At 45.6% G+C, this 12,571-nt stretch overlaps 1 protein-coding gene across 1 annotated transcript; it reads left to right on the top strand.

The window, feature by feature from the left end:
• Window positions 1-1,272: 1,272 nt before the first annotated feature.
• Window positions 1,273-2,205, top strand: LOC142003257 (olfactory receptor 51G2-like). The gene has a single exon (XM_074980034.1). It carries the CDS (start codon window positions 1,273-1,275, stop codon window positions 2,203-2,205), a length of 933 nt encoding a protein of 310 aa, XP_074836135.1.
• The last annotated feature ends 10,366 nt before the right edge of the window (window positions 2,206-12,571 follow it).

Below are 12,571 nucleotides of genomic sequence, written 5' to 3'. Positions count from 1 at the left end.
GCACACTCAAATAGATATTAGTGCAAATCTTGTCTTTGTGCTAGTCTCCCATTTCCGACATCGAGTCCTCCCCATCCAGCTGAAGTAACTGTCTGTGTGTGCTTGCAATTTGCCAAAGATCTACAAACCATTGCAATGGGACAAGTTGCAGGTTCTGGGACAATAAAGATGAGGGTGTAGGATCACCAACATCTTGGAAGTCGATCACTGCTGGCCAGGCAAAGCACTTCAGCTTCCCATGGATGGAGTCTTGAGAGCCCCAGTGTCTCACTGGGAGCTTTTGATAAGGGAAAATTAATGGAGCTGGGCCGTGATCGGATTTACCCATGTAAATCTGGAAAGTTGCTGCTGAAGACAATGCTATTTAATTTAGAACACAACATGAAGTCCTGTGGCACCTTATAGATATTTTGGAGCATAAGCTTTTGTGGGCAAAGACCTGTTTCTTCAGATGCATGATGATTCTAAGATTCTGTGATTTCAAAGATACAGACTAACACAGCTACCTCTCTGATGCTTAATTTAGAACATGTCCCTAAGATTTTATCCTACATACTGCAAAGGGGCAGTGGCATAATTTGGAGTCCTGTGAACGGAGAAAATTATAATAAGGCCACAAAATAATTTATAAATAGTTTAAACACATCTCAAACAAATAAACTCACTGTACTTGCGGCATGCATTTACCCACGTCATTATACGCAATGGCCACACTCATAGAGGTAAGCATGTTTCTGGGAAGGTCACAATTGTAAAATAATTCAGTGCTCTGGTAGCCCGTGGAACTCCCAGCCACAAGATATCAATGGGAGTCAGGAGTTTGGTCGGTTACAAAGGTGGACTCTCCGTTACTATGAACGTTTATATGTATAACCAAAAAATCCAATATGAAGAATTGTTTTCAAGGCCTTGTAAGGGCTGTACACCTTCCTGATGTGCACCAATTCTATCTGTACGTAGCAAATGTTAGAAGGCAACTTTGCCTGAGGGGGACAGGTTATCTCATAGCTGGGAGCTTGTCCTCTGAAGCATTTGAGCCACCACTGAATACTGGAATAAATGGACTACAAGTCTCATCCAACCTAGCAGTGCCTATCTTCCGATCAGTGAAGGAAATCCAACACTAGATTGTTGCTGATCATCTTTGAGTTCCTTGGACTTTCTAGACTTCCGTTGAGAACAGAAAGCTGCCTCTTTAAATTCACCTAATCTCATCTTGTTTTTCCTTTCAGACAAGAAAGCTTGATGCTGGTTGGACCTGCCCCATATATTATGTCAACTGCCAATGACACAAAATTCAGCTATGCAGTATTCCTTCTCACTGGGATACCTGGGCAGGAAGACGTTCATCTCTGGATCTCTGTCCCCTTCTGCTTCATTTATGTTATTTCAATAGTAGGAAATTCAGTCATTCTGTTTGTTATAAAAACAGATGCAAACCTCCATGAGCCCATGTATGTTTTTCTTTCTATGTTGGCTGTCACAGACCTTGGCTTATTGATAGCCACTGTACCAACGATACTGGGTGTACTCTGGTTTAACTTTCGGGAAATCAGCCTGGATGCCTGTTTTGCCCAGCTGTTCTTCATCCATTCACTTCAATTCATTGAATCTTCTGTGCTCCTGATGATGGCCTATGACCGCTTCATCGCGATTCGTGACCCACTGAGATACAATTCCATCTTAACCCTGCCAAGGATAGCCAAGATAGGACATGTGTTTGTGCTGAGATCAGTGGCCGTAGTATTTCCACTTCCCTTTCTTGTGAAACGCTTCCAATACTGGCAAGCCAATGTCCTCTCCCATTCCTACTGCCTTCATCAGGAGGTCATGAGGTTGGCTTGTGCGGACATCACAGTCAACAACTTCTATGGCATGTTAATTACACTTTTCACTGAGGTTTTCGACTTTCTGCTCATCCTCCTCTCTTATGTGATGATCCTGAAAACAGTGCTGAGCATCACATCCCGTACAGAGAGCCTCAAGGCCCTTAACACCTGCGTCTCCCATGTCTGTGCCGTCCTGCTCTTCTACACACCAGAATTCTGCCTGACTCTGATGCACAGGTTTGGGGAGGTTTCTCCTTTGCTTCAGATTGTCATTGGCTACATCTACCTGCTGGTCCCTCCCCTGATGAACCCAATTGTGTACAGTGTGAAAAGCAAACACCTGCGTGCGAGGATCATCAAGGTGTTCATCAAGTAAAGTTTTCATTCATCACCTGTTTCCAGTGCTGGTTACACAGACCACAAAAATCTCAGGCCACAGTCACCTATTGCTGGATCTTATAGCCAAGATCACACAAGCTACTGATCTTCACTCTACAGAAGAAGGATTATGAGGGGCTGAAGGCGGGGAGGAATGGGAGAGGGGTATTCCCACTCACTGGTGAAGAAGGGCAGGGCATTAGGGAAGGAGACCAAAGCAGGCAATGGCATTGACAAACTAATGTTTTTCCTTTAGATCGAAGGGAATGGTGGGATATTGGTCCATAAAGAGCTGTATTGGTGGCTCCTCCAATCTCAAAATTCCCACTGAGACAGTCAATAAAGAAGGAATGTGGACCTTATTTCCCATTACACAGGGCCCGTCACTGTCCTGTCCCTGGTAAATCACCAATGGTCCATGAAATCACCTCCAGACTTCTTTTGCAGTCATAATCCTGGCCCTTCTTGAGCACTCTGGGAATTGTGCAATCCATGTGACCTGCCTTGGCTGTGGACAGGAGCTATTCAAGGGTCACAGACACCCACCTTTATCCTAGAGCTCAGCCCAGTGCCAGTGCCAGTGACTGATTCATGGCAGACATGAATAATGCAGGAGCCCCAGGAGAAGCCATTCATAGAATCATAGGGCTGGAAGGGACCTCAGAGTCTAGTCCCCTGCTTCAAGCAGGATCAACCTCATCTAAGTCATCCCAGCCAGGACCTTGTCAATCTGGGACTTAAAAACCTTGAGGGATGGAGAATCTACCAGCTCTCTAGGTAACATATTCCAGTGCTTCACCACCCTCCTAGTGAACTAGTTTATCCTAATATCCAACCTATTTCTCTCATTCTGTAACTTCAGACCATTGCTCCTTGTTCTGTTATCTGTCACCACTGAGAACAATTTCTCTCCATCTTCTTTAGAGTTCCCCTTCAGGAAGCTGAAGGCTGCTATTAACTCATTCTTCAGTCTTCTCTTCTGTAAACTAAACAAGCCCAAATCCCTCAGACTATCCTCATTGGTCATGTGCTCCAGCCCCTTAACCATTTTTGTTGCCCTCCACTGAAACTGCTCCAGCACATCCACATCCTTTTTATACTGGGGGGCCCAAAACTGGATACAAAATTCCAGATGTGGCCTCATCAGTGTTGAATCCAGGGGAATAACCACTTCTCTAGATCTGCTCGCAGTGCTCCTCCTAATGCACCCTAATATGCAATTAGCTTATAACATTCAGACACCTGTACCCTATCTGTTAATGGCTCTGAACCCCACGGACCTGCTGAGACTTCCCCAGGTGACCGTAATGCCTCAGGGGCAAGGCAGAGCTGTGTGTGTGTGAGAAGGTCTGATACACAGAAGTCCAGGATAGAGATTCAGCCCCAGATTTCCTTCCTTTCTCTTTGTGCTGCCCGAGCAATACAAAGGAATGGAATTGGGCCTCTGCTCTTGTCCCAGTACAGCCCATTCATTATAAAGTGACCCCCTTTCAAAAAGGCAAAGTTAGGACAAAGGCAGGAGCCCCCATGTCTCTTTGTTACCCCATCTCATTCCTCTTTTACCTGAACCTCCACCACCTCCTCTTCCTCTTCCCTCAAGCAAGCCCTACGCACTGTCTAGGATGGAAGACAGAGCCCAGACTCTCCACTGTCTCTGGGAGGAGGGCTGAGCCTTCAGAGAAAGAGGAGAAAAAAGGGGGGCTTGTTGGGAGGGAGGCTAAGTAACACCTCAGCTCCCACACCATGAATAGAGAGATGTGGGCTATCAGTCTCCAGCAGGCAAGGAGCCTCTGGGCATGGAATTAAGAACAAATCCTATTCCCGAGTCATTCTGTCCAGAACTGGGACTTGAATTCTGCATTTTAAGGTGATGGACCATAATTCAGTAACCTTTACAATGGGTGTGTTGGAGACTCTCCACTTTAAAGACCAGAGAGACTAGAAGGCTGACTGAGCCCCTAATCCAGGGTGTGGTCCATTAAGGTTCCTGGCACTTTTGGAGCCGACAGAGGCCTAGCAGAGAGAGCTAATGCGAGAGAGAGGGAGATGGTCCAAGGAAATCATTCTGTTTTGAGAAATACCAGGATACTGTTTTCCTAAGGTCCTGGCCCCACTGCCTTGTAGAGCAGGGCATGGTCCCTCTCAGTCCCAGACAATCAGAAGAAGACTTAGAAGGAAGGGCCAGCTGCACCTTCTCTCAATATACTGGTGACACCAGAAGGGGCACAATAGTTGCCATCACTCAGTCCAGAGGTGAAGGCTCTGAACTACCACTGGGGTCAGCTTGGGGGAAGCTAGGAAGGCTGAGCCAACACTGACATCAGTCAGCAAGGCAACCGTAGGGTGGGGGCGGGGGTGCTCTGGGGTAAAGAAGGAGGATGGGCCCAGAGTGTAGGAGGGTCTGTGTTTGAGTGAAGATCAAATTAATGTGATACCAAAAAGGGGTCTCTTGTTGTGAGTGCTCCTGGGTGAGAGTCCGTCATTGCAAGAAATTTGGAGAGAAGGGAAGGATGCCTGCACAGATGCCTTTAGCCCAGGTAGTATGCCTCTGTCAGGGCATAGATAGTATGGACAGCCATCTTGGAAGCTCTTGCCAAATCACTGATATCAGCTCAGTGTTGGAACAAAGTCTGGGCACTGTGTATGAAGCAAGCAGGGGGGTTTGTTACACACAGTGCTAGTGGAGTATCACTTTATTGGTTAGGCTCTGGGAACACTGCCAAAGAACAGGTTGCAATTGATTATATAGGATGCTAATGGGTGGAGGGAAGCAATGGGAGATGGGGGTGGCAAGATGAAATGAGCACAATAAGCCAATAAAGTAAAAAGGTTACATAATGTCCCCTCCCATAGCTTACAGAAGACCTTATCTCTAGTACAGGTGGTTCTTTCAATGAGTTACTTAAACAAAGAGACATCAGCTGGAATCTATGTGTAAAGCAATGATGTGTCCATTGGTGTAAGGATGGTGTCTTGACACGGATATGATCCATTGGTGCTATATCTAGCTTAAAGCAGAAGGTAGTAAAAATACAATACATTCTTCTTGGAATATAGTTGCCAGGGCAGCTATCTCTTTTCCAAAACTTTAAGGCCCGTGCAATCTAGCAAGACCTTCCTCAGCTCTTGTGGGTGAGATAGAGGGTGGGAGCAAGCAGGGGTAACTTTCCACTCATGCTAACTGTGCTTCTGACCCATGTGTTTGTAGGCCTGCTCTTGATTTGAGATTTAGAATAGGGTGTCTTAGCACCATACCGTAGCTTGCTTCAGAAATGTTTATGGTACACTCGGCCCCCAGGGTGCTCTAAACTTTAGTGAGGAAGCGGGAGAATGGGCCGATGAATCAAGCCCTGTAACTGAACCTTTACCACCTCTGCTCTCTACAGCACAATCTCAGGAAAATGTGTTTTAATATGGCTCACTGGAAGAGTGTACATGTAAGAACAAGGAATGCAGGTCCTTACTGCATGCAGGACCCATTCCTGGGAAGTGGTGACTCCACAGAGGACTTGGATGCCCTAGTGGATAATGAGCTGACCAGAGCTCCCCTTGCACAGCTAGAGATTGTAAAGCTATTGCAGTCCAAGCTATACAACCAGGGGAATCTTGAGTAGGAGCTGGGAGGTTACTTTATCTCTGTATTTGGCACTGGAGCAACCACTATGAGAATATCACATCCATTTCTGATGTCTACAATACAAGAAGGACATTGATACATGAAAAAGTGAAGCATCCATGATAACACTTGGGAGAACCTTACCCAGGACTATCCCCAGTGGGGAGCAGTAATCCTTGTGGGGGGAGGAGGGAAACAATTTGAGAAATCCTGATGCAATGTAGATGAAGAAAGGTGGAGAAGAAGAAAAGTGTCAAAAACTGCCCGGCACACCTCCAACAGCTACCAACACCCGCCTCTTCTGTTATAAGACCTGAAGTTCCAGAATCAGGCTCCTCCTTGGTTTCATTGGGATCTGCTATCTTCACTTGCAGGCGGTGCTTTTTTCTAACTTCAGTGTTGCCAATTTGCCCCTCCTCATCGATTGTGGCCCCACAAGCAACAATCAACACACTCATTGTTATCAACACATGGAGCATAGTTACACTTCCTTAAAATACAGCTCAGGTAACATATCTGTCACTTTCTCAGTGACCATAGCCAAGCACAGGTGAGAAAGAAGACCCCAAGAATTGTGAGTGAGCCCAAAGGCAGAGACCTTGTTTATTGAGTAAAGGCGATGTGAAATGGTCACATGGTACTTACAGGTGTCAACACTCTAAACTCTCTCAATGTTTCCCACAGACATGGCACAATGAGAGATCTCTTGCTCCTGAGAGTAAGTAGGGGAGCAAGATTTCATCTGAGACCCCTTTTGAGGCTTTTGCCCTGGTCCCTGTGCTGCTCACTTGTGTGGTCACTACGTAAGTAACTACAGAAATTGCAGTAATTACAGGAAAGTGTCTCTCAGGCAAGAAACAAAGACACTTTGCTCTGGATGCCCCCTCCTCCAGGTCTCTCCTTTTTTTCAGTTCCAGTATATGTTATTCAGATGGGTGACCACATATGTACAAAGCATTTAAGTTATAGCTGTACTTTGGATTTTAACAGAGTCAATATAATACTTTCTGCTTTATGATCTATGCCTGTCATAATGACTTTCAATGTTCTTTTTGGTTTTTGACTTCTGCTGTACAGTTTGGATGTTTGCAAAGAACTTTGGTCACTCCAGGATCTACAAGGTCTCTCTTTTATCCCTGCTATAACTGCCCTTACTCCTCCCAAATTCTGACCCATCTCCCAGGTCTCCATGTTTTTGACTTACCTGTGTGCTTTGGTCACCTGCACCCTTCCAGTTTTCACAGAGGAGGGTTTGGTGCAAACCAATCAATTTTACAGGAATAAGTCATGAGGACAAGATGGGATTCAGCAAGGGTTATGAAGAAACTCAGATGTGAGACTACAGAACTATTAACAGTGGTAAGCAACCTCTCACTTAAATCAACCTCAGTCCCAGATAACTGGCACATTTTAAATAAAGGTGCCAGTGGTGATCCTGGCAATACTAACTTCACTATCAGGTAAATTGGTTGAAACTATAGTAAAGAACTAAACTGTCAGACACACAGATGAACACACTTTGCTGGAGAAATAGCAACACCATTTTTGCCAAGGGAAATCGTTCCTCCCTGAGTTGTGAGGTGGTCAACAAACAGAGTGGGGAAAGGGTGAGCCAAGGCAATTAGGCTGTGTCTACCCTTGCAATCCTTTTTTGAAAGAGGAAAGAAAATGAGGGAAAGCAAAAATGCAAATGAGGCACTGATTTACATATCTCATGCTTCATTTGCAAAATCTCTTTTCAGAAGAGAGTTTTTTGGAAGGAAAAAAGCAGTGTAGACGGAGCTCTTTCACAAAGAAACCTGATCTTCTAAAGAACTCTTCTTCTGTAACAAAATAGGAAGGGGTCTTTCAAAGATGGGGTTTATTTTCGAAAAAGCCCCATCTACACTGCTTTTTTTTCTTTTGAAAAAATCTCTTCCAAAAAGAGACTATGCAAATGAAGCACAAGATATGTAAATCAGTGCCTCATTTGCATTTTCCATTTCCCTCATTTGCATTCCTCTTTGGAAAGAGGAATGCAAGTGTAGACACAGCCACAGTGTCCTGGGACATTCAGAAACATTTTGACAAGTCTCCTCCCCAAAGGACACCAAATAATCCTGGAATGAGAAGGAAGGCCCGCTCACGCATCAGAAACCTGTTAAAAATCAGTACCAAAAGGTAAAAAAAAAACTGTTCAGTTCAGAGAAGAAGGAAAATACTGGTGAAACACAGAGATCACAACAGGGACCAGTGCCATTGACTGAGTTCATAAATAGTCTGCCAAAAAGGGTAAAGACCAGTGTCCACTCTGTTTTTTTTCATGCAGGTGCAGAATAAATTTTGTTACGTGCACAGAGGCATGGGCGGAGATGCACCATCAATAGAAACACACACTCCTGGCTGTGGGAGGCTGTGGGCATTCAGCTGGGTGGCATTGGAATATCTCCTAAGTGGCTGCCCAAGCGCTCAGCTTATAGGGAACACTGGTAAAGAGAGAGGTGGCAACATTTGCAGATGATATAAAATCATTCAAGATGCTTAAGTTAAAGCTTATTATGAAGAGTTATGAAAGGGATTTCAGAAAACTGGATGACTGGGCAAAAATGGCAAAAGGCATTCAATTTTGATGAGAGCAAAGCAATGAACATTGGAAAATATATTCCCAACTAGACATACCATAGAATCATACGATACTAGGACTGGAAGGGAACTTGGGAGGCCATCAAGTCCAGCCCCCTGCCCTCATGGCAGGACCAAGTACTGTCTAAGTCATGGGTGTCCAACCTTTTGGCTTACCTGGGCCCCATTGAGTGAAGATAGTCTTGGGCCGCGTACAAAATATATAATATAGTTAATGTATATAAATCACATAATAATGTTAAAAGTTTACGATCTTGTGGGGCCGCATTACCAGCTGTCCAGGGCCGCATGCGGCCCATGGGCCACAGGTTGGACACGCCTGGTCTAAACCATCCCTGATAGACATTTATCTAACCTGTTCTTAAATATCTCCAGTGATGGAGATTGCACAATTTCCCTTGGTAATTTATTCCACTGATTGACCACCCTGACAGTTAGGTACTTTTTCCTAACGTCCAACCTAAACCTCCCTTGCTGCAGTTTAAGTCCATTTCCTCTTGTTCTATCCTCAGAGGCCAAGAAGAACAAGTTTTCTCTCTCCTCCTTATGACGCCCTTTTAGATACTTGAAAACTGCTATCATGTCTCCCCTCAATCTTCTCTTTTCCAACTAAACAAGCCCAGTAAAATGATGGGAATTCAATTAGCTGTAACCTTTCAAGAAAGAGATCTTAGAGCGACTGTGAGAAGTTCTCTGAGAACATCCACTTAATGCTCATTGGAAGTCAAAAAAAAAGAATGTTGGGAGTCATTAAAATAGGCATAGATCATAAAACAGATGATATTATATTGCCTCTGTTAAAATCCAAAGTACTCCCATAACTTAAATACTTTGTACAGATGTGGTCATCCATCTGAATAATATACATTAGAACTGGAAAAAAAGGTTCAGAAATAGGCCACAAAAATGATTAAGGGTATGGAAAGTCATAAAAGTGGGTTTTGCATTTGGGAAAAGAGTATGATATAGTTCAGTATAATCATGAGTCGTGCCAAGAAAGTGAATAACGAAGTGTTATTAATCCATCCACAAGAACCAGGGTCATCCAATGAAGTTCAAGGGCAGCAGGTTTAGAGCACATAAAAGAAAATGCTCTTTCACTCAATGCACCATTTGCCTGTGGAATTCATTGCCAAGGGATGTTGTCAAAGCCAAAATATAAATGCATCAAAACAAACTAGATGCTTTGATGGAGGATAGGATTCAACTTGACAGCAGCCTTCAAATTCCAGAAATGTGGCTCTAAAGAGGATGGAGAGATGGTATTCTCAGTGGTAATGAAGGCAGAACAAGGAGCAATGGTCTCAAGTTCCAGCAGGAGAGGTGTAGGTTGGATACAAGGAAAATCTATTTCACAAGAAATACGTCTACACTTGCCCCCTTCTTCAAAGTCGGCATGGTGATTGGGTGATGGGAGATTACTAATGAAATGCTGCGATGCATATGCAGCACTTCATTAGGCAAATTTTCCCACGCAGAATCTTCAAAGTGTCGAACTTGGAAGTGTTGGCATGCTGTGTAGCCGTGGGCACTTCGAAGTGCTCATGCTACTTCAAAGTGCCTTTATTCCTCAAAATTTTGTAGCATCCGGCACGCTGGAACTTCAAAATTTGACACTTCGAAGTTGCCGCCAGGAAGAACTGGCCTAATGAAGTGCTGCATAGGCATCGCAGAGCTTCATTAGTAATCTTCCACCACCCAGATTACTGTGACCCCTTCGAAGAAGGGGACAAGTGTAGCTGTCGCGAAGGAGGGTGGTGATACACTGGATTGTGTTACCTAGAGAGGGGGTGGAATCTCAATCCCTAGAGGTTTTATAAATCCCAGCTTCACAAAGTCCTGGCTGAGATGATTTAGTTGGGGTTGGTCCTACTTTGGGCAGGGAGCTGAACTCGATGACCCCTTGAGGTCCCTTCCAGTCCTAGGATTCTGTGATTCCATGATAGGCTCGTCAAAAGCTATTATCCAAGATGATTTGGGGCATAGTTTCGTGATCTGGGTGACAGTACACTTCTGACTGCCAGGAACTGGGACCAGACAGCAGGGGATGGATGCCTTGATGATTGCTCTGTTCTGTTTGTTCCCCATAAAGCGTCTGCATTGGATTGGTCTGAGAAAATATACCCATTCTTATGGCTTAAACTGTTCCATGGATGGATGGACTACAGCCTGTTCAAGGCCTTCGCATTGTTACAGGCTGGGAGACCCCCTAGTAGACATTTGGGTGGCTCTGAGGGGGAAGTCACTATGAAGACTAGTCCGGCCAACTATCGGTGTGGTCCAGTGGTGTGAAGGACTGAAGAGTGGGGTGTGAGCTTGAGCTGGGCTGGAAAAGAGAGAATATTAACCCCACCCCCATGAGAATGTTTACCAAACTGAAAATGTGTCCTTTTCATTCACATTTTTGAGTCGAGTTTTCACAGAAAACAAAATGGTTTTTTTTCCTCTCTGAAAGCTCACCTGCCAGGATGCTGCCCAGGTGCAGGCACCTGGGTCCGCAGGAGACCCTGGAGGCTTTTCAGCTGCCTCTTTCTTGAAACATAATTGAGGCTGGCACTGACAGAGACTGTGGCTGCACGCTGGGTCTGGCTGTCGCACTGGGCCCATCAGCTACTCTATCGAGCCCTCCCTGAGCAGCCCCAACATCCCTGCACAATGTCCCCACAGCAGACCCTGTCTGCAATGGCTGCTGTAACAGGCCCAGGTCACGCATCTCTGGTGAGCCTGTGCTAGCGGGGAGCGTGAGAGGGTCCCAGAACAACTGGGGAGGCCCAGAGATTGGGGCTGGGGGAAGAAGCTACAAGTGGATCACTGAGCTTTGGGCAACAGTTGGGAGAACCCTAGATTGAGGGTCCCCATTCTCATGCCTCAGGGAGAAGGGAATGTGCCTCCCATTCTGGAACAATATGAGGGTAATTTCCATGTACAGAACTCTGTGGAACCTCCCTTCCCGGGCCTACACTCTGAGCTGTTAAAGTTAGATAGGGGGTTGCAAGGAGAAATCTCATGTCATATCACTAGTATTAACATGCCATTTTACCTTAGTCACATTAGAGCTGTGACAGCAGCATCACTAACACTCCTCCACCCCCGAGGGAGCCATGTGAATAACTGCATCTATGCTAACAGTGCCAACAAGCCAGGTTGCCAGTAATGGAGCCTGCAGCAGGACTGGAACTGCTGTACAATTGTGTAGCATCATCCCATCCCCTACGGTTTGGCCTCCTGCAGTTTGCCACTGGCTGCGATGGGGTTAAAGCTGGCACATAGGAAACCAAGCAGCTGAGGTTCCCTGACAGCCAAGTGGTCCCCAAGGGAACGTGCCAGCCTGCTTCATAAAGGTAGTTGCCTCCTTACCCGAGCACACACTGCTTGCTGCCTGTGCATCCTCTCTGATAAAACAAGAAGTCCTGTGGCACCTTATAGACCAACAGGTTTTTGGAGCGTAAACTTTCATAGGCAAAGATCCACTTTATCAGATGCAGATAGTCCTCTCTGATGCCTCCTTGTGCTTTAGACTGAAGACCTCTGATGTCAGAAGCTTCTCTTCCAGCAGGAACTGGGTACGTTGGCAGGTTTCACCGTCTTCAAAATGCAAAGTGAAGGGGGATGGCTGCCAGCCACTCCCATTTGCAGATGTTCTGCGCGGCAGCAAGGTCTCAGCTGAGCCGTTGCAGTGACTCAGTGATGGGACTGGAGGGCCGCCAGCACCAGACAGCTTGCGAATCCTTGTCCTACATCTTCCCATGCTCCTTGTGGGGGGAAGGGGAAGCTGTTGAAGCTACAAAGAAATCTGACTTTCAAATTGAGCTCTGGGTGTTAAAACCCTGGTGTTATGTCAGGATTTTTCAGAGGGTCCCAGGGAGGTTCACATGCTCTGGTCTCATAAGCTGTCATGGGATAGGAGGGAAGGTCCTCTGTTGGACTGATAACTGGTTAGAAGATAAGAAACAAAGGATAGGAGTAAATGGTCAGTTTTCAGAATGGAGAGGTTCATGAGTGGTGTCCCCCAGGTGTCCATACTGGAGCCAATCCTGTTCAACATATTCGTAAATGATCAAGAGAAAGGTGTGATCGCAGTGAGGGAGCAACATTTGCAGACGATGCAAAACTTTTCAAGAGAGTC

Source organism: Carettochelys insculpta, chromosome 1 (genome assembly GCF_033958435.1).
Source record: "Carettochelys insculpta isolate YL-2023 chromosome 1, ASM3395843v1, whole genome shotgun sequence".
In the NCBI taxonomy this organism is placed as follows: domain Eukaryota; kingdom Metazoa; phylum Chordata; order Testudines; family Carettochelyidae; genus Carettochelys; species Carettochelys insculpta.
This window is presented reverse-complemented; position numbering and strand designations above follow the sequence as displayed.

Excerpts from the sequence above, each read along its gene's own strand:
- LOC142003257 (XM_074980034.1), top strand. The coding sequence starts at position 1,273 with ATGTCAACTGCCAATGACACAAAATTCAGCTATGCAGTATTCCTTCTC.